This window comes from Leiobunum rupestre, chromosome 9 (genome assembly GCF_980474605.1).
Source record: "Leiobunum rupestre chromosome 9, qqLeiRupe1.1.hap1, whole genome shotgun sequence".
NCBI lineage: Eukaryota > Metazoa > Arthropoda > Arachnida > Opiliones > Sclerosomatidae > Leiobunum > Leiobunum rupestre.
In genome coordinates, this window is record NC_143392.1 from 10,451,040 (window position 1) to 10,469,896 (window position 18,857).

At 39.0% G+C, this 18,857-nt stretch overlaps 1 protein-coding gene across 2 annotated transcripts in view; it reads left to right on the forward strand.

Annotated features, from left to right (window-relative positions):
* Positions 1-18,493, forward strand: part of cac (calcium voltage-gated channel subunit cacophony) — a 338,819-nt gene extending 320,326 nt beyond the window's left edge. For both annotated transcript variants that reach the window (XM_090158840.1, XM_090158839.1), the window contains 10 exons: positions 1,813-1,909; positions 1,972-2,077; positions 2,144-2,248; positions 3,110-3,219; positions 4,530-4,565; positions 7,259-7,413; positions 10,715-10,835; positions 13,560-13,664; positions 14,255-14,540; positions 14,625-18,493. In XM_090158840.1, the coding sequence (XP_090014966.1) occupies positions 1,813-1,909; positions 1,972-2,077; positions 2,144-2,248; positions 3,110-3,219; positions 4,530-4,565; positions 7,259-7,413; positions 10,715-10,835; positions 13,560-13,664; positions 14,255-14,540; positions 14,625-15,601 (2,098 nt within the window). In that variant the 3' untranslated portion in view covers positions 15,602-18,493. The remainder of the gene's footprint in view (positions 1-1,812; positions 1,910-1,971; positions 2,078-2,143; positions 2,249-3,109; positions 3,220-4,529; positions 4,566-7,258; positions 7,414-10,714; positions 10,836-13,559; positions 13,665-14,254; positions 14,541-14,624) is intronic.
* Positions 18,494-18,857: the final 364 nt, after the last annotated feature.

Below are 18,857 nucleotides of genomic sequence, written 5' to 3' on the forward strand. Positions count from 1 at the left end.
AAAAGTAGGTTTCCCTACAGCAGGTTCAAGAAAAAAATTAAGTGCTACATTGGGTCCCTGTTAGATGATTTTGCCTAGGGCCCGGAAAAGTGCTAACATGACCCTGGTGGTGCCAGTTGCGTAGCTACGGTAATGCAGCCATCATTAGAGTCTGCGTTATTTATAGGGGTTCACCCATTTGCATTGGTGCCCAATTTTTTAGCTAAGTCACTGCGCCGTGCTGTACGTTTTAAAACTTTTACAGGTGCTAATAGTCTATTTTTTGTTTATTGCGTAAGTTAAATTAGATGTAAATTAAATTATTTCAGTTTAATCACGGTTTTTAGAGAATGTAAGAGTTTCCAACAAAAATTTGCAATAAATAGTCATTTTAAATTTCCATTTAAAGCAAGTGGCGGCTCTAGTGTAGTAACTGGATGATACGATAGATGTCGCTTTCGGCAGCACGTTCAAACTAGTGTATTAGGTCCGATTGGTTGAGATTGCGATCGGGGACTAATTGACATTTGCAACGCTATTCGATTCGATTACTAGTATCTCGATTTCACACGTTCACCGTCTTACGACCAAAGCTTAGCTTCATATTTAATCGTAAATCATAATAAACAACTTTTAAATTGAACAAAAATTAGTTAAAATATGTAAAGGTACACACCTAAATTACATTTATCAACATAGATTGTAGTATTTTCTTAAATAATTATGAGTCGTTTTCTTCGAAGGTTAAGCTAAGAAATTACCGGAGCTTCCAGTGGCGTATCTAAGGTATTTGCCTCCCCCCCCCCACAATCAGTGGCGTTTATAAGGGGCGAGTGGAGACCCCCTCATTATGCGTTCTTCGACGTATACTAATGCTTAGAGTTCTTAAATTAAGGGACCCTATTTCCGCCACTGTGAGCTTCTAGTCAGATGATAAAATTTTAAAAATTCGCTGTGCGGCTACGATGGGGGGGGGGGCGATACTTTTTGGTGTAATAAGGAAAAACAGCTAAAGGGGTTTTCTTTGGGGCTGTGACTTGCTTTAAGGGGGAAGACTACTGTGGCCATTGTCTAGTTTCGCGCTATTTCAAGCTAAACTCTTTTAATTTTGTATTTTAACTTATAAAATTAATATTTAAGTGTAGAACAGCCTCTTGTTTAGTGACTAAATTAATTTAGGCAATTTTAAATTTAAAAGAAATTAATTAATTACGTTTTAATTCGGACCCCCGGAACTAAACAAGTTGGGCAAGCGCCCAAACACCCTTTAGTTAGGACCTTATATCTCGTTAACTATTAATATTAGTATTATCAAAATTAATTCAAGCACTAGAGGAAGGTTCAGCCTAATAAGAAAAATATAATTCAATTATGTAACTGTTAAAACAGAAACGTTCAGCTTGAACTAAAAAGAGGCTTTTACCGTATTCTTCCCCCTTAAGCCCGTCATCCAGCCAGAAAAAAAAAACAAGTTGGCAAGCCAAAATATACCTCTCCTCGCGAGAGTTTTTAATTTTCAATGAAGTGTAACTGTATCCGTGGTTCTGCGGTAGAACGCTAACCTGTCGTGCAAGAGGGCTCGGGTTCGAATCCCGACCGTTTAAAAAATTATACTACACCCAATGACAAAAAGAGGTCGCTTTTGGAAAAACCGTTTCCCTGATTCTAAGAAACTGCGTACGCAGTGATTACCCTTTGCCCCGAAAATGCGAACGCGTTCGCAGCCCGGACAGACCCACAGACAGACACGGTGATTCTAATACCCCTCCAGTGTACAAAGTACCCTCGGAGAGGTAATGATTTTCTTAATATTTTCATGAATTCGTTCTGCAGGGGCTACATTCACTACACGGAAATGTACGACATGCTTCGAAACATGGATCCACCCCTCGGATTCGGAAACAAGTGTCCTTATAGATTGGCTTACAAAGTAAGACATTTTTCTTACAAAATTAGCGCATTAGTGCTGAACAATTTCCCTTATTCGCGTAGAAACTAATCCGAATGAATATGCCACTGAACGATGAAGGAAAAGTGAACTTCACCACAACACTGTTCGCCCTCATCAGGGAGAACCTCAGCATCAAAATGAGGCCAGGTATTCAAAGAAAATCAATTCATTCTTCCCGTAAGAATTCTATTTAACTCGACGCGAATTATACAGCTGACGAAATGGATTCGGCCGATAAAGAGCTGAAAGAAACCATCCAGAAACTGTGGCCGTTGCAGGCCAAGAAAATCTTGAACAAACTGATACCGGCTGATGAAGGTAACGGATCAATAATGGCGGAATCTCTTTTATGGAAAGGTCAGCGCGCGGGCCTATCTCTGCCGTATAACGAATTGCAACTCGAGAAATATCACTGTCTCGTCGCGCCATCTAACTACCGCTAGTGGAACTAATATGATTTTTAACGCGTAAATTATGGTAGACTGAATAAAGGCTTACATTAGAATGCGCCATCTACTGAATCTTAAAAGATAATTATATTATTTCTGTTCAAATATCAGGATATTATTACAAGTAATTTAAAACAAAATAGTTTTATTGGTACCATAAAATATTTCGTTTTAAATTATAGGTGGTTTCTTTTCGCCTGTTCTCGGCCTAAAAGTGTACTCTTTTTACTCCAAAACGTTTTATTCGCCTGTTCCAGGGAGGATAATTAAGGCACTCCATAAAATAGTCGCTTGTTCCGGAGTATTAGGGCTACTCTTTTTACTTCTGGAAAGGAGGTGTAAACGAGTAAATCCGATTTTGTCGTCTGCTAGCCAGGGTTTATCTGCTAAAAAGGCCACAGGCAGCCATTTTGTAATTTTTTTTTACTCCGACTCAAGCTATTCGCCACCACAGAATCGGAGTAAAATGACGTCATAGCCTTACTCTTCTTACTCTACTCCGAAATCCCGGAACAAGCGAAAAGAATCCACCTACTTTATTAAACGTAATTTTGGGGTATCAGTATAGATGGCGCAAAATAGCGCAAATAACTGTTTTCCCTGCCTGAAACTGACGAACGAGTCACGTAAAAAAACCGAAAGTGGGCCGACCTCTCCATAAAAGAACTTGATAATGGCTTAAGTCATCCTGTTTAAGACGAAAAGTAAACATGTTTTTCGTGACCTACAGAACTTAGAGAAGGTAAAATAACGGTAGGAAAGATCTACGGCGGACTGCTAATATTCGAAAACTGGAAGACAACAAGGTTTGGCCAGCTACCTGGACCGGATAGTTTAGCGGTAAGTGCGAACGCTTTCTACGTTCTCCGTACACGTGCCACATAATCTTTTAAGACTATAGCTTATATACTTATATATATTTTGCCGTTTCAATTCAGATTGATTAGCTCTCTATCTAGCTATAGTTAGAAGTTAGTTATTTTACCGAGTAGTTTTTTCAATAATAAATAGTAAATTAGATGAATTTATAATGAGGTAGCGTTTCTAGTTATACAAGGAATAAAAGTGCGGAAGAAATGGTTTTATTCAAAAATTTAAATTTTAAAAACCCACCCATTTTGGTCGCTTGCTTGGTACCAACTTTCTTAGCTGCTGTGTCACTACTAGAGGTCGGCGGAACGAATAAATTAACCGGCAAAATTTCGATTAACAATAAAAAGTTTGGTTAACTGTTTTTTATGAACATTTTATACGAATAAACACCGATTTAACATGCAAAAATAATCGTTTTTTTCGTATATTTTTCGGATAGTTTGCGGTTATGAATAAAAATAAATAATTGGATAATTTCTTATTCAAACGCCGCGCCGATCTCTAGTCACTACTAAAATAAAAGCTTTGACTACTAAAATTAATCGAAATCTGGGGGCTCCCTAGTCAATTTGACTAGTAGAAAATTTACCTAAATATTAACAAATAATGGCGAATATTGCGTATCATAAATTTAACAATCCCATTTTATTTAATTAATTAAAAATATAATAAACTCCTATTTTAATTCTGACTGGTAAAACAAAAGGTTGGCTGTCCTTCTTGTTTCCCCCCCCCCCCTTTTTACAACCACTAGTCAGTGACTACTAAAATAAATTAAGATTAATAAATAATTAATTTAGTCAGGCTGACTAAATAAAATATCCTTCTGTCCAACCCTCGACGGAACAAAAGACACTTTTCTCTGTACGTTCGCGAATTTTTTTCGTAAACCGAATATGGGGTTAATTTTAATAGTTATAAATTTTGGGATAATACAATTATTTTTACCCCTGATGACGTAGCGATGACGTAGCGATGATGCGGACGAAACTAGTTGAGTTTTAATATTTTAATATTTAAATAAAACCATTTCTAGCGCACTTGTAAACATCGTTGTCTTTATTACTTGTCTAACTAGTAATTTTGTGCAAGTCGCTAACCAAACAACAATAAAAGGTAGAGTCTATATATACAGAACGTTCGTAGTTTTAATAATAATTCGGTATTTTTTAAGAAAAATAATATCTCTGGATTAGCTGCTATGTGACAGATACATTGCCTGTTTGATATATTTCAAGTGGTCACAATGTGTTGTTTGTTTGTCTCTCTGTTTACAGGAAAAGAATCCCCCCTCTCCTCATGCTGAATCAGCGGTAGTAGATCATATCATATCTCTCTCTCTCTTTTTCAATTCCTCGATATTTTTATCCCCAATTTTCTCTTTCTATTTTTCCCCTTATATTACCTCTCTAATCACTCAATTACGCGGCTGCCGTTTTGATTGGTTGTCTTTGACGCCCTAAGCTTAGAGGTTTAGTTTTTTAATTAATTAAAATTTAATCTAATATTGTGATTAATATACTCTACAGAAACTATTTCTGTTTATTTTAACCCAAGAAATTATTTAGTCATAATTAGAAACGCATAAAATTATGCAGTTATAGTTAGAAACCCAGAAAATTATGCAGTTATAATTAGAAACACAGAAAATTATGCAGTTATAATTAGAAACACAGAAAATTATGCAGTTATAATTAGAAACCCATATAATTATGCAGTTATAATTAGAAACCTATAAAATTTTGCAGTTATAATTAACAAACCTGAAAATTATGCAGTTTATAATTTACAAACCAGAAAATTATGCAGTTATAATTAACAAACCAGAAACTTATGCAGTTATAATAAACAAACCAGAAACTTATGCAGTTATAATTAATAGCCCAGAAAATTATACATTTAAAGTTAGCCACCTACGAAATTATACATTTAAAGTTAGCCACCTATATATGCGGCAGTGGCGTAGCTGATGGTCGGCAGGGCCCGCTTTGCGGGGGGGCCTCGAGCTTCAAGGGGGGCCTCGAGCTTCAAGGGGGGCCTCGAGTTTCGGGGGGGCCCCGCTAATCATAAAAAAATTAAAAAAGGGGGCCTCATAGAGATTTTTGCGGGGGGGCCTCTGAGTTCTCAGCTACGCCACTGATATGCGGCTATAGTTTTCAAGTCGTGGTTGTATGCAGTTATAGCTAGCAATTCAGGAAATTATGCAGCAATAGTTAACATCCCGTGAAATTATGCAGCAATAGTTAACATCCCGTGAAATTATGCAGCAATAGTTAACATCCCGTGAAATTATGCCGCTACAGTGTAGCTACTCAAAAAATATGAATTTAAAGTTAGCAGCCAATGAAATAATGCAGTTTTTTTTAATAAATAATAATAATAATAATCAGCTAGGCTAATACCTTAGGCCCAAGTCATCTAGCGACTTTTAATGTCTTTAAACAGGTGGCCCTTCATGCCACCAGCTCCCTACAGTAACTATAACCGTTAACCTCGATAAGTTTTTATTGGAAGGGGAAACCGAAGAACTCGAGGGGAAACCCCTTTAACCAGTGGGGAGAGAACTTGCAAACTCAACGCAGAAGGAGTAGTTCTGAGTTGTCACCCAGTGCCACAAGTTGGGATCGAACCCGGCTCCTCTTGCTGCGAGGTGAAAGCGCTAACCACTCCGCCACCCCACTGGTTGTAATTAGCATCCCGTTAAATTATGCAGCTATAGTTAGCATCCCGTTATATTATGCAGCTATAGTTAGCATCCTTGGGTATTAGCCTAGCTGATTATTTATATATATATTTATTTATATTATGCAGCTATAGTTAGCATCAGGTGAAATTATGCAGCTATAGTTAGCATACCGTGAAATTATTCAGCTATAGTTAGAAACCTCCGTCTTAACATTAACTTCCGTTCTCAAAAACAGAGTCTTAAGCTTAGTCTTGGCGTTATTTCGAAGACATCCGATCCAAATGTATCCGCGAGGCTACTACACGTCCAATAGCAATTCCGAAACGTATTTATTGGGCGATTCACGGGGCTTCGTTTCACTCGGAGACGTAGCCCTATGAACCCACGTTGAGAATAGTCAATGGACTTGTATACTTAGTTGCAATCTTAGAAAGGCAAAAAATCTAGTACAATATTTTCAAAGATATCAATACTTTTATAATTTCGAAGTCAAATGGGAATTATTTAAGATATTTATTTTCGCTTCCTAAGGTTGCGACTAAGTATAGCCATCAAATGCAATGCGCTCTAAACAAGTTCTCAATTCGAAATTCGCCATTTCGAACACGGCATGCTTTTTTTGGATAATGACAAATTGAATTAACAAAGTTTTTCTATAGAGCATGTTTTAACTTTTACGAATTCTTTGACGATATTTTTCTCTATTACGGAGCATGCTTGAATTTTTGGCCCGTTTTAGAATTTCTTAAATTCCCAATGAATCCGCTTACTATTAATGTACTTAATTTTAAGCGCTTACTAGCGATAGAAATATTTCCATTTTAACAAAATGTAGACATCTCGTGTCTGGTTGAAAAAAGAGATCCTATACAATCCCATTCGAAAGAATAACACACACTAATAATAATAACGTTTAGGAAAAATACCAAATCCTTCACGTGTGCCTGCTGAAGTCACTGGTACAAAAATCCAATAGCTTTAGTTTCACTAACCATTCTTGGGTTCCGGGACATTCCCCCCAGAAGCGATAATCTACTTCTTGATGGATGGTCGCGGAACCCGACTCTAGCTCAAGGCTTTCACTCGATTCGCGTGACCTTTAAAAGCACCCTTTTGTACACGTGTTTCGTACCTTGTCGCAAGCTACGCCAGGCTGCTAAACCGAGTTGTTCGATGACGCGGACGGGTGGTCGCCGACCGTGATCCCGGCGTAGTTTGGCGTCGAGGCTAAACCTATGAGTGTGTGTCTGTGCCGTACAATACACCGCGCGATCTTGGTAATATTTGCGGAGCCAATGAAACTGTAAATATGTGAAACAGCGACCTTCTCTACTCCGTCGTTTGATGGGAGCTATGCGCCACTCCAACTCGCGCACCAGCCACACCAGCCTGACCCCCGAAGACGAAGAACCCAAGGACGACGATTCCAAAGGGCCCCGTTCGCGGCGTGGCTCCACCCAGCACTCCATTCGAAGGTAATTGCCATTACCGTTCCTCGAAAGAAAACCAGTAGCGGCGCTAAGGGTGGGCTGAAGTGGGCTTTAGCCCCCCTGCATTTCTGAAAGGGGCCACATATTAATATTAAAAGGGCCACATATTAATATTAAAAGGGCCACATATTAATATTAAAAGGGCCACATATTAATATTAAAAGGGCCACATATTAATATTAAAAGGGCCACATATTAATATTAAAAGGGCCACATATTAATATTAAAAGGGCCACATATTAATATTAAAAGGGCCACATATTAATATTAAAAGGGCCACATATTAATATTAAAAGGGCCACGCCACGTATTAATATTAAAAGGGCCACATATTAATATTAAAAGGGCCACGTATTAATATTAAAAGGGCCACGTATTAATATTAAAAGGGCCACGTATTAATATTAAAAGGGCCACGTATTAATATTAAAAGGGCCACATATTAATATTAAAGGGCCACATATTAATATTAAAAGGGCCACATATTTATATTAAAAGGGTCACATATTAATATTAAAAGGGCCACATATTTATATTAAAAGGGTCACATATTTATAATTAAGAATTTAAGAGGCCACATATTTGAATTTATTAATTTTCGTTATCTCTAGAAATTGGTTTTATTGCCAAGAATAGTTTTTCTGGGAAAAAACTTTCAAAATCAATTTGTTTAGTCAATAAGATAGTAGACCATAAACAGATAGATTCGGGAGGAAGGGAGCGGAAATTGAGAGAAAGTTGAATGGACAATAGAAAGAAAAGAAAGGGAATTTACGGAAATACCACGGGCATGCAAGTGTCCCCTCCAGGTCGGATTCAAGGTCATAGGGGGTCCAGTAAACGTGACGAGAGCCGCACCAAGAAAACGACCTTGCTCTTCTCCCTTCCTGGAAAATTGATAAGGGGTTACGAAAGTTGTAAGGCCCACAAAATAATTAGCCCACCTGTGAAAAAACCTTAGCGCCGCTACTGAAGAAAATCCTCGCTTTTATCAGAAATACGCAAATATCTCCAACGAGAGCTGTATCCATCCAGGATACGAAAAGCGTGTACCTTCGCAGGCTCGAACGAGGCTCCGACGTTTGCAAATTTCCCTCGCGGGATTTCGAATCTCAAAGTTATTTCAGAAATCAAAAACTGATTTTGAAATTTCATTTTCGTGTTGATTGAGATTTTGGAACTGATTGTCGACGAGGGGTAAGACAGTCTCAGATAATCTGTACACCGAGTTCGTGCATTTAGCACTGTTAAAGGTACATATTTTCAAGAGTTCGCGAGTTCTATTTAGCACTGTCAAAGGTACGGCAGTGTACACCGAGTTCGCGGAGTGTCTTGCCCCTCGATTTTCGACCAGATTTCTGGATTTTCAAGTTAATTTCAAGATTTCTAAAATCATTTTTCTAAAGGGTGTACGGGATTTGTACGAATGTCGGACCCCTCGGGCGATAATTTTCCACCAAAAATGGAACCAACTAACGCTAGGTACGGGTCACAGAAATACATTTTACCGTGGCTCTCGGGAAGAGCGTTCTTTAACAATACCGGCCGCTTTTTTACCCCCCGAACAAAATTTGGTGATTCAATTCGGAAATCATTAGGATCTTGACGCCACCCATCGGTAGTTTTAGAAACTAAAATACTGATTTTCGTGAATTTGCGCGCCAAAGGTTCGTCTGCTACGTGTACCTAATTATCGTTAACTAAATGATCACATATGGTAAGACCCAAGATATGCGTTGTAGAAGTGACAACCGGCAAAGTCATAAAGATTACATGAAAGATGTCGACTTCATTGCTTTTCCTAAGCATTTGAACTAAACATTATCACAGCTTAAACGGTTAATTAACTACCGTCGTAATTATCACAGCTTTAAGGCATTAGGCATCTTTGCTACAAATTTTGAGCCTTGTTCATAACCCGCGTAGTAGACCGCCATTTTCCTCAAAAGCTGTTTCCCTCCGATTGTCGTCCCTCCCTTCCAACGAAAAATGAATCACCTATCCGGAGTTGCGCGAAATACTCGCTAGGCGCGTTGTCAGAATAAACTTTTCAGGTTTTCTTATTTGTGACCCGTCCCTAGCGTTAGTTGGTTCCAAGCACCAAACTACATCACGGCTCAGAATTTACAACGTTTAATAATCCTCCTAATGATGTAAAATGTACAAATTACACTTTGCATGGATATTTATGAGCTATAGTTTCGTGATGAAGAATTTCCCACGCTCTATTTTATTTCTGAAACGTATTTTGAAAATTCAGCGGGAGCCTTCGAAGGTGCATGTTTCAAACGAATCCCATTAGAAGTATCAGAAGATGAATATACTTATCTCTAAGAGATATAATATACTTCTGGTACTATCTAAATAAGGTCGAGTGACCAGAAGCGCACATTTATAAAGAACGAGAAGTTACTAGGCTGTCCTTTTACTGAAGCAATAACTTTCTGTAACCCTTCTCTAATTCAAACAGTAACGCCATCTGTCAGGGACCAACTTTAAATTGTTTTTCGTGACGTAATAATTTGGAAATCTACGAGCCACTTCGCTTATTTACTACGAATAGAACCTTTAAAAACATTTAAATTAAAATTTGACTAAAGTTGCAAGCACTTCATTAGAGTAATTCATTGTTCACGTTTTCTCTGAAGATAAAGAAAACGTTCTTACGATCAATACTAGATGGCGTTATGTAATTGGTAAAAAAGAGGATTTCCGTTTGATAGAGTAAATTATTTAATGTTTTAGTATTCAGTAATTAATCATGAAAGTCTCCCTAATAATATAGACGCTCTTTGGTAATCTATCGCGAGATACTAACATGAATATTCATTATCTTTACTGAAAACTTGTTCAATGGACATGATGTAAATTGCGTCACTTTCAAATCTGTGATGACAATCTTCATAAAAGTTAGTGGAGTGGATTTGCAAAAAGTGCAGAATTATTTATTTTCATTGCGCGTTTCAAGCTTTTACAATATATAGCTTAGCTCGTGCCACGCGATCACTAGATTTCGTTTCCATGGTAACCTTTTCAATAGCAGAAGGATAATAAGACATTACTATGTCTAGTTCCACTCATTGTAGGCTCTGTGTGAAACAAGATCTCATTGAATTGTTTCCATGGAAATATTACACAGAGACATACATTGATTATGTGATGTATAATACTAACCGTGTGCTCTCTGCTCATCGACCTTTGATAGCGACAATAACCCTTCCTAAGAAATATGAACGTGGCGTGTTTCTGACTGACAACATTTGTTATGTCTGGGTTATTTTACCAGTGACGACAAGGAAGGAGGCGGCGAGAAGAGACAACGCAAGTTCAGTTTCATGCGCCGTGGAAGTCGCAAAGGGAAGAAGACATCGCCCACTCAGAGCGAAAACCATTTTGCCGGTTCCCAGGTCTGAACGTAACACAAAACCACCTTCGGACACAATAACTGTCCACCGATTTGTTGTCGTAAACACACCACCAGTCCTATACCGTATTAAGCTCACTCTTAGACGTACCTTTGTCTGTCACAGGTATAGACTGTCACTGCCCTGACTGAAGTCCTTTGTAGCAACATAGACGTAGGTCGTTATACCAAAACCAGTATCTCCAAAAATTACACAATATTTAAATATTCAGAAATTATCTTACGCAATACTTTTTAAAATTTAAAAAAAAATAAACAATATCGTCACTACTACTTTTCATATATTTCTGAAATAAAATAATACTCCCTAAAAAAATTGAAAGAAATTAGATTAATTGAAAATTATCAAATTTAGACTATTCAATCGCTGGTAGGTTTGTTTGAAGTTATTAGTGAAATAATTGACAGGTTAAGCCACCCTCTTGAAAACATGTATAGGAGGAACTTGAAGAAGTGTAGCTTGTACCCAATAAAGCTACGAGTCTACAATCAGCTACGAGTCTACAATCAGCTACAAGTTTCCCGTTCACGCCTTCAAGAGGGTAGCTTAACCTGACTTATTAAATTATGAAATTAAGAAGCTATGGATCAAAAAGTATATAATGTTTAAGAGTTTCAGATTATTTTTACGTATTCGGCAAGAATGTATTGATGTTACTAAGAATATTGGACTACAGGATTCTGATCCCATCCTCGCAGCCTTTGTAGCTTAAATTCGTCTGCTTTCCCATTCAAGTTTGCTATATGGTATGACCTTGAATGCGCCTTAAATGCAGACGAACTTTCTCCACAAAAGCTGTGAGGATGGTACCAGGAGTTAATGCTATGCTGAAATATTCTTAGTAACTTCAATACATTCTTGGTATTCGGGTAAACAGATAATATTTCAAAAGGCCTTTCTATAAAATAAGCTACGGTTGCTGAACTGGTTTTAATCTAGCTCATTTGTCACGATGTACATAGAAGTTCAGTTCAGTCTAGGCTTAAAAACAGGGTGCCTCGTCGAATTTACTCTTATGGCCAGGACTTTTCGTAGTAAAACGTCATCAATACGCCAACCGTGACGCAATATCAAAACCATAAGGCCAATGTTTCTTTATAGAAAGGCCTATTGGTGGATAACTAAAAAATGAATTTGTTTGTGGGAAACTTACCTTTATTGCAGTACTTCAGACAGGAATTCATACCTCTACTTGGAATGCTTATCCTGCCGTATCGCGTATGGTAAGATCACTCTGACGGCTTTGGCCCCGCCTACGAGAGAAAAGAATCCCCATTGCGCGCGCTCCCCTCTCACGTAGCTTTTTGTTAAGTTAACATAGTGACGTCAAAAAAACCGTCAGCCACATCTAGACCAAAATCTGCCACGATAAGCATTCCAAGTAGAGGTATGGATTCCTGCTTCGGATGATAGGCCTTACGGGCGAATATAAAACATGACTTAATTTTAATACTCTTTGCGCCTTCGCGATTTATAAAGATAACATTTGGACGCAACTGTTACCTCTGGTTTCAAGATTTCCCATTGATATTCTCAGCCTAGAAATTTGGCGCCATCTCTAAATCATGATGGTTCTCTAATTTATCTTGAATCTTGGAGAGTGGAAAACGGGGTACAGGTTTTGTTCCACACTGCTGGCCACAGTCATCATTCCTTCGGAGGGAAAAGGGGAAAGATGTGGTCGTCCTCGCTCTCAAGCCCCAAATATTATCTGTTTACGTATTATGTAGAAAGGGAGTAATTGCTACAATGGACTACCAAAACGCCCATTTACATTTAGGCTTTGGCTTCAGCTTATCTAGCAACCCGGTACCTAATAGCTCGAACGGACCCGTTTGAGTGTGACCGTGCTTTTGCTTTGCCATTCTTCACCCGCTGTCGTTGATAACTCGGGATTTACAGAGAAAGCGCGAGCATTCACGGTTGATTTCGTTTCCAAAGCTTAACTGCGAACTTGCCTAGTCAGGCTGGGGAGAGGGAATTTATGAGGCATCCAATACCGTCACCGGGACTTCTAGGTTGTTAGATAGTGTTGGTAGTCTAGATTTGAGTCACTGTAGAGTAGATATCAGCACTTGGAAAATTGTACTTTCGTTCTTGTGTCTTTCGCTAAACAACAATGTATGTTTCTATCGAATAAAGTAACTAGCCCCGTTCGACAAGCAGCGCCCCGGGGCCAATTGTACCCGCGGGGCGCTTTTCCGCTCTATATTCTTCCGTTCCTGTCTCTATTTGGTCCTTGTGTCTCTTTGTCTCTCTGTTTCTATCTCTTCCGACACACGGCACCACCGCTTTTCACTGCTTGCTCTTGTCAGCTCTCCGCGGTCTAAAGCTTGTTTTCCACTAGCGCGCGTCATAATGTTATTTTCTTTACGCGCGTAAAAACGTTTGAACGTTTCAAAGCTGAGAAACGCGTCGTTGCGCGCGCCAGTGGAAAACAAGCTTTAAGCGTCACGTCCTTCGCGTCTAGCTTTCCGCAACCGGCACCTCGGGGACCGCGTAAACGAAGCCGAGCTTAAGTCACGCATGGAACGACGATAACGCACCTCACACGCCTCAAGAGTGGTTTCGAAATCTCCGAAAACACGAAAACTTCCACGGCTTTTAAAGCGTCGAGTACTGGTAGCTTTCACGCGATGACACGGTGGCACTTAAAGAACGTAGACATTAAGGTTGTTAATGAGTGTTACTTTTGGGCCATCGCAGGGTATGGAAATGATGGAGGTCGAAAAAGCCTTCGAGGCTAACACGACGGAAAGCGATCCTCTAGTCAACGGTATTCAATTGCAACCCGACGAGTCCAACGACGCCGTGAGTGTCCTCCATGCTCTCAATTATAACCGCCTATTTAACTTCGCAATTACAAGTTCTAGCTTTTACCGCGGAAAATCTCGCGATAGAATTTTTCTCTTCGACTAAATCGAAACGTGAAGTCAGCAGGCACAGATTAACTACAATTTGCACACTGTTCGCGTTCAGATTGTTGAGACGGGCGGTTCTAGTCTGGACGGCGCGCGCCGACGGAGGTCACGATAACCCGATATGACAATGACTAGTATATACTATCATTCCCTTTCTATTCTATGTATGCTTTCTATATTTCTTATTATTAATAGATGCGATGCGTAGTAGCTATGCAACTATTATCTATAGTTCTAGAAACGCGAACCACCTATTGAGTTTGCCTCTTTGAGTGTTTTCAATATTGTTAGAATGCCTCTTTCCGTTTCTTCAGCCCTTTTTATTGTCACTGATATTCATTCTATAAACCTCTTAATTATGACGTTTCTAACCACCATTTTGATCGTTCCGAACTCGACTCCTCGTTGGCGAGGAGCGAGACTGGACCGCCGATAATTAACTGTTGGCCTCTTTCGTCCTGGCCGGGGCGCTGTTTGCAGGATCGGGTGGCTCATCTTAAACCGGATATTGTCAACCAGGTGTACAATGACAGATCGAGATCACCGTCACCCTCACGGTTGAGGCGGGAGTCCCTGACACCACCTCACCTACGAGGGCGGTCTCCAACGCCGATTCGAAGGTCGCCGTCCCCGAGACGAATGATGCACGGAGTACCCGTTGGTCCTCCTGGTCATTCGATCGTCCACGACGTGGGATTTTCGGACGCCGTTAGCGACGTGGTGGATCTTGTCAAGTACGAGACCAGTCGGAGAGGACGGGCCAGAGGTTAGATTTTAAAAGAATCAAAATCGTTTGTAGGGGGTAACTGGTTCTAAAAGTGATTTTTTTTTGTCGTTTGTCGCGACGCAGCCAAGATACGTGGTGACGATCATGACCGAAGTCGTTCGCCCTGTCGCCGCATCCACGGCGGCGGCGTAGGAATGGGTCCACCGTGGCACCACAACTCGGGCCACACTCCGTGCCACAGCCAAGGCAACAGCCCGGAGTACATCACTACGTGCCTTGACAGGCGGTCCCGCAGTCCCAGTCCCGACCCGCGAACGCCTCCATGTCAACAACGTGGCGGCGTGGGTGGCGGCATGGGCGAGTTTTACGGCACCACCGAGTTGGACTACCGTTCGCGCAGTCCGAGCCCCTCTTCCGCGCACAGCCTTCCGGTGGCCCAGCAGAGGAGAAGACCTCGAGGACGCAAACTTCCGGCTACCCCCAACAAGCCTTCCACGCTTCGCTTGAACGTTCGTTCCATGGAGGGGATCAACTTCCCCATCGTGTCCCACTCGCCGACGGTCCCCCTGATGGCCAAGAGCGGCGCCGCGCAACAGGGAAGCATCAACTTCCCCAAAGTCAACGCCTCCCCCACGCGCCTGCCAAAAATGACCAATCCGCAGCCGGTTTGGCGCGACCGTTCGGCCAACGTGACGGGTATCCGCAACCCGGACCCGGCCGGAACGTTGAGCCGAAGTAACCGGGCCCGCAGCAGCGTCAGTTTACCGCCGGCGCAGCCCAGGAGGCCGCAGCCCTACGAAAACAGAGACCAGTACTCGGTGGGCGGTGGCCACTACGACGACGGGCGGCTCGTGGCCGCTTACCAGAGACCGCCTCCCGAAGAGCCGCTTAGTTTCGAAGCCGCCGCCGCCATCGGCCGAGGCTCGCGCCAATTGCCTTCCCCCTTGCCCAACGGCTACAAGCCTGGACAGCGAGAGCGCGACAGGTTACGCGAGAGGCGCGCCGGGGACAACAGAGACCCCAATGTGGTGACCGCGAACCCCAGGACCGGTAGGTTGACCAGCGCCAGGAGTGATACGGACGAGGACGATTGGTGCTAGCCCACGTACGTTTTAGGCCCTTCTCAAAAAATGGTTTTTAAAATTAGCGCGCTAATCTAGAAAAAAAAACCAAATATTATACATTATTATACATACTACAATCGGGTTCTTTCGGACGAAACGTTAAACGACTTTTCTACGTTGTTTTTCAATTTATCTCCTCCCTCCCGACTCCTCCTCGGAAACGAACTTTAGTGGTTACGACCAAAATATATAAATATTTGTTCTTTTGAATGTTTCGGCGGAAGATACGGCAATTATCTAGTAGCGAAAAGCGGAAAATCTTCCCAACAATTTTTCTTGTCTTTACCAGCGCCGACGTAATTCTAAATTACAGGTATGACCCCTGACCTCTAAATATTATCCTCCCAGTATAATCTCCTTGTACCCAGCTCTAGTTCGTTCTTATACACCCGAATGGTATATACGTATATGTACGTGCATGCGCAACACCGATAAAAGTTATGGCCACCTAAATTGGTTTTTAGTTCCTCCTTTTTCAAAATATACGAAAGATAAGTCTTTCTATGACAAAATATATAAATATATAATTCATTATTCGTGGATAGACGTTTTTACTGTTTAATAACAAAAATAACATATTCAATATCAGCATTATTTGTTCCGTTTTCACACGATTCTGCCATTTTTTCGGTACGAAAAGAAACAAATCTTTAAACGATGCCAGTAGATTTTTCTCCAATCGCGTAAAACAAAGTCTGCTTTGAATGAATTTTCGACGAAACCAAACGACAAAAGTAAATGAAAAATATAAGTACCGTAGTTATATTCGCGTTTCAAAATTCGTAAAATAATTATAGGATCCAGGTACATATATATGCGATTATATATAATATATATATACAGGTCAATTTGTGAGAAAAACAGTTTTTTAAAAGAAACAGAACAACCAAAAAAACAAACTAAAACACGAACTTTTTCTTCGTCATATATAAATATATTTGCAGTCCGTTTTTGTCTTTCAATGACCATTTGCTGTGATAGTAAGCCTGTTTCTTCACAGAATGAGAGTCTACGTTAATATAAGTGCCACCTGTTGGGACAATTTCCAAGCTTTTAAAACAATTATAAACCTAGCTTAGATTCCGGATAAAATAATTATGAAAACGCGTTATTTGAAAATAAAAAAGTTACAAAATAAAGAAAGAGCGCGTGTTATATATAAATATATATAAAAAAAAACATAAAAGTAATTCAAATAAAAACAAGGGGGCCAAAGCTGATTTACGTGCTCCACAAATTTTTAAATGTCCTGCTGCATAACAACAAAAATATTTGAAAAAATTACTTAAGAAAAAACCGCCGTAGTTAAGATTTAAACATTCTTAAAAACTTCACTCTTTCAAAAGTAATCGCGTTAAAAACCAAAACAAAATCATCTATTGAAAACTTCTCACTTTCACACAAACGAATGTTCAGAGCAAAAAAAATATATATAAAAAATAGTGAAAACATTTCGATTCTTAAAAATTTGTCATGTTATTTAAGATTTGACCAAAAAAAAGCCAGTTGTCTTCTTAGAATTTTCCTCAAACACATGATTCCTGTTACTATAAGTATTAATTTATTCGAGCCTGATTATTATAAATATTATTAATACAGTGCCTATATTTAAACAAAAAGAAAATATATATATGATCAATTTTTAAAAACATAAATCAATGTTGTTATATAAATCAAATTAAAAATATCGTTTACTCGTTTTGATTTGAAAAAGGGGTCGAGTCATTACATAGGCGCGGAGAATCGCGAGTTTATTTAACAGTGAGCGCGAGGTTTTGGCTTCTGTAATGTCCGATCCCCTCTCTGTATCGGAGTTACTAGCTATAATCGGTGTAGCTTTAAGCGCTTGCCGTTATTAAAGAAATAACTGTTGAAGTTTTTACGTTTCTTAAATTTATCTATAATATAATAAAGTGTTAAGAAATGTTTGAGTTTAACGTATAAATACCTTTTTCAATTTAATTTTAATTTAATCTAGTACAAAAAAATCAAACCAAAATTAAAATGGGCATTTTAAAGTTTGCCGTATTTGGAGATAAGTTGGCACTGATAAAATTTACGAAAGGAAGATAATATATTGAAAACAAAAATTCAAGTTTTATTTGTAATTCGTTTCAAATTACATACTTTCCATAATTTATCGAGTTATTTCAATTTTTCGTAGACCCAATATCCCGTTAACAAAATACTATAAAAAGCACTGTAGCTGTAGTTTTTTCAAAGGCCTTAAACTAAACCCTTCTTCATGCCTATAATACTAAGAAAAAAAACCTAAAAAAAACACTTAAAAAAAATAAGCAACAAATCGGGATTTACGTTTGAGTGCTTTTTAGACTAGCATTTCGTTTTAAAAGTTTATATATTTTCTATGCAAAATAAATATAAAAAAAAACCAAACCTTTATCACATTTCAAGTGAGATTCTTAAACTGATTAGATAATTAATTAAAAGTTACGAAAAAGTATTTGAAATACTTATTCAACTATATCTCCTCCCTCCCCCCACGAAGAAAATGTAATTCTTATTGTAAACGAGATTTTAAGGGAGTATAGTCTATTACACTTTTTCTACTGTAAAAAAAACAACCTCGAGTAATATAGTTTAAGTTCGATTTCATTTTCAATCGTAAACGAAATTATTCTCCCTATAAAAATTTACAATAGTTGAAGCCGCATTTTTGCATATTTGAAGATTGAGAAAGTTTTCAATCCGTTCTTTGGCATAAACCCACAAAAAGGAAAATTAATACCCCTCTATATAAAAACTCCATTGAATAGTTTAGAAAACATTGGGTGGGACAGCGTTTTTTATGTAAATAATGTACAGTTATTAACTTTAATATTGTCCTATGGACATATATATGAAAAATACCACTGTTTAATGAAAATTCTTTTACTGCTTTATTGCTTCTGTACTATAACTGTTTTGTTTTAAATAAATGTACTACAGAAGTCTTTTAAGAAATTGAAAAAAAATGTCGTTCTTTCGAAAATGTCATTTTAATGGGTTTCTCGTGTGATTTTCAAAATAGACACGTAGGAAATGTAAGGAGTCGTATTGTAAAACAATTTAAATATCATCGAAAAAAGAGGGGTGGCCTAAAAAAGGGGTTAACACCAGATTAGTTTTCAATCGTGACGTCAAACCCACAGAATGATGATCCTGAACTGCGTTCAGTAACGCTCAACGAAATATCTGAAAAAAATATTTTCGTTGAGACTGTTGCTAAAAG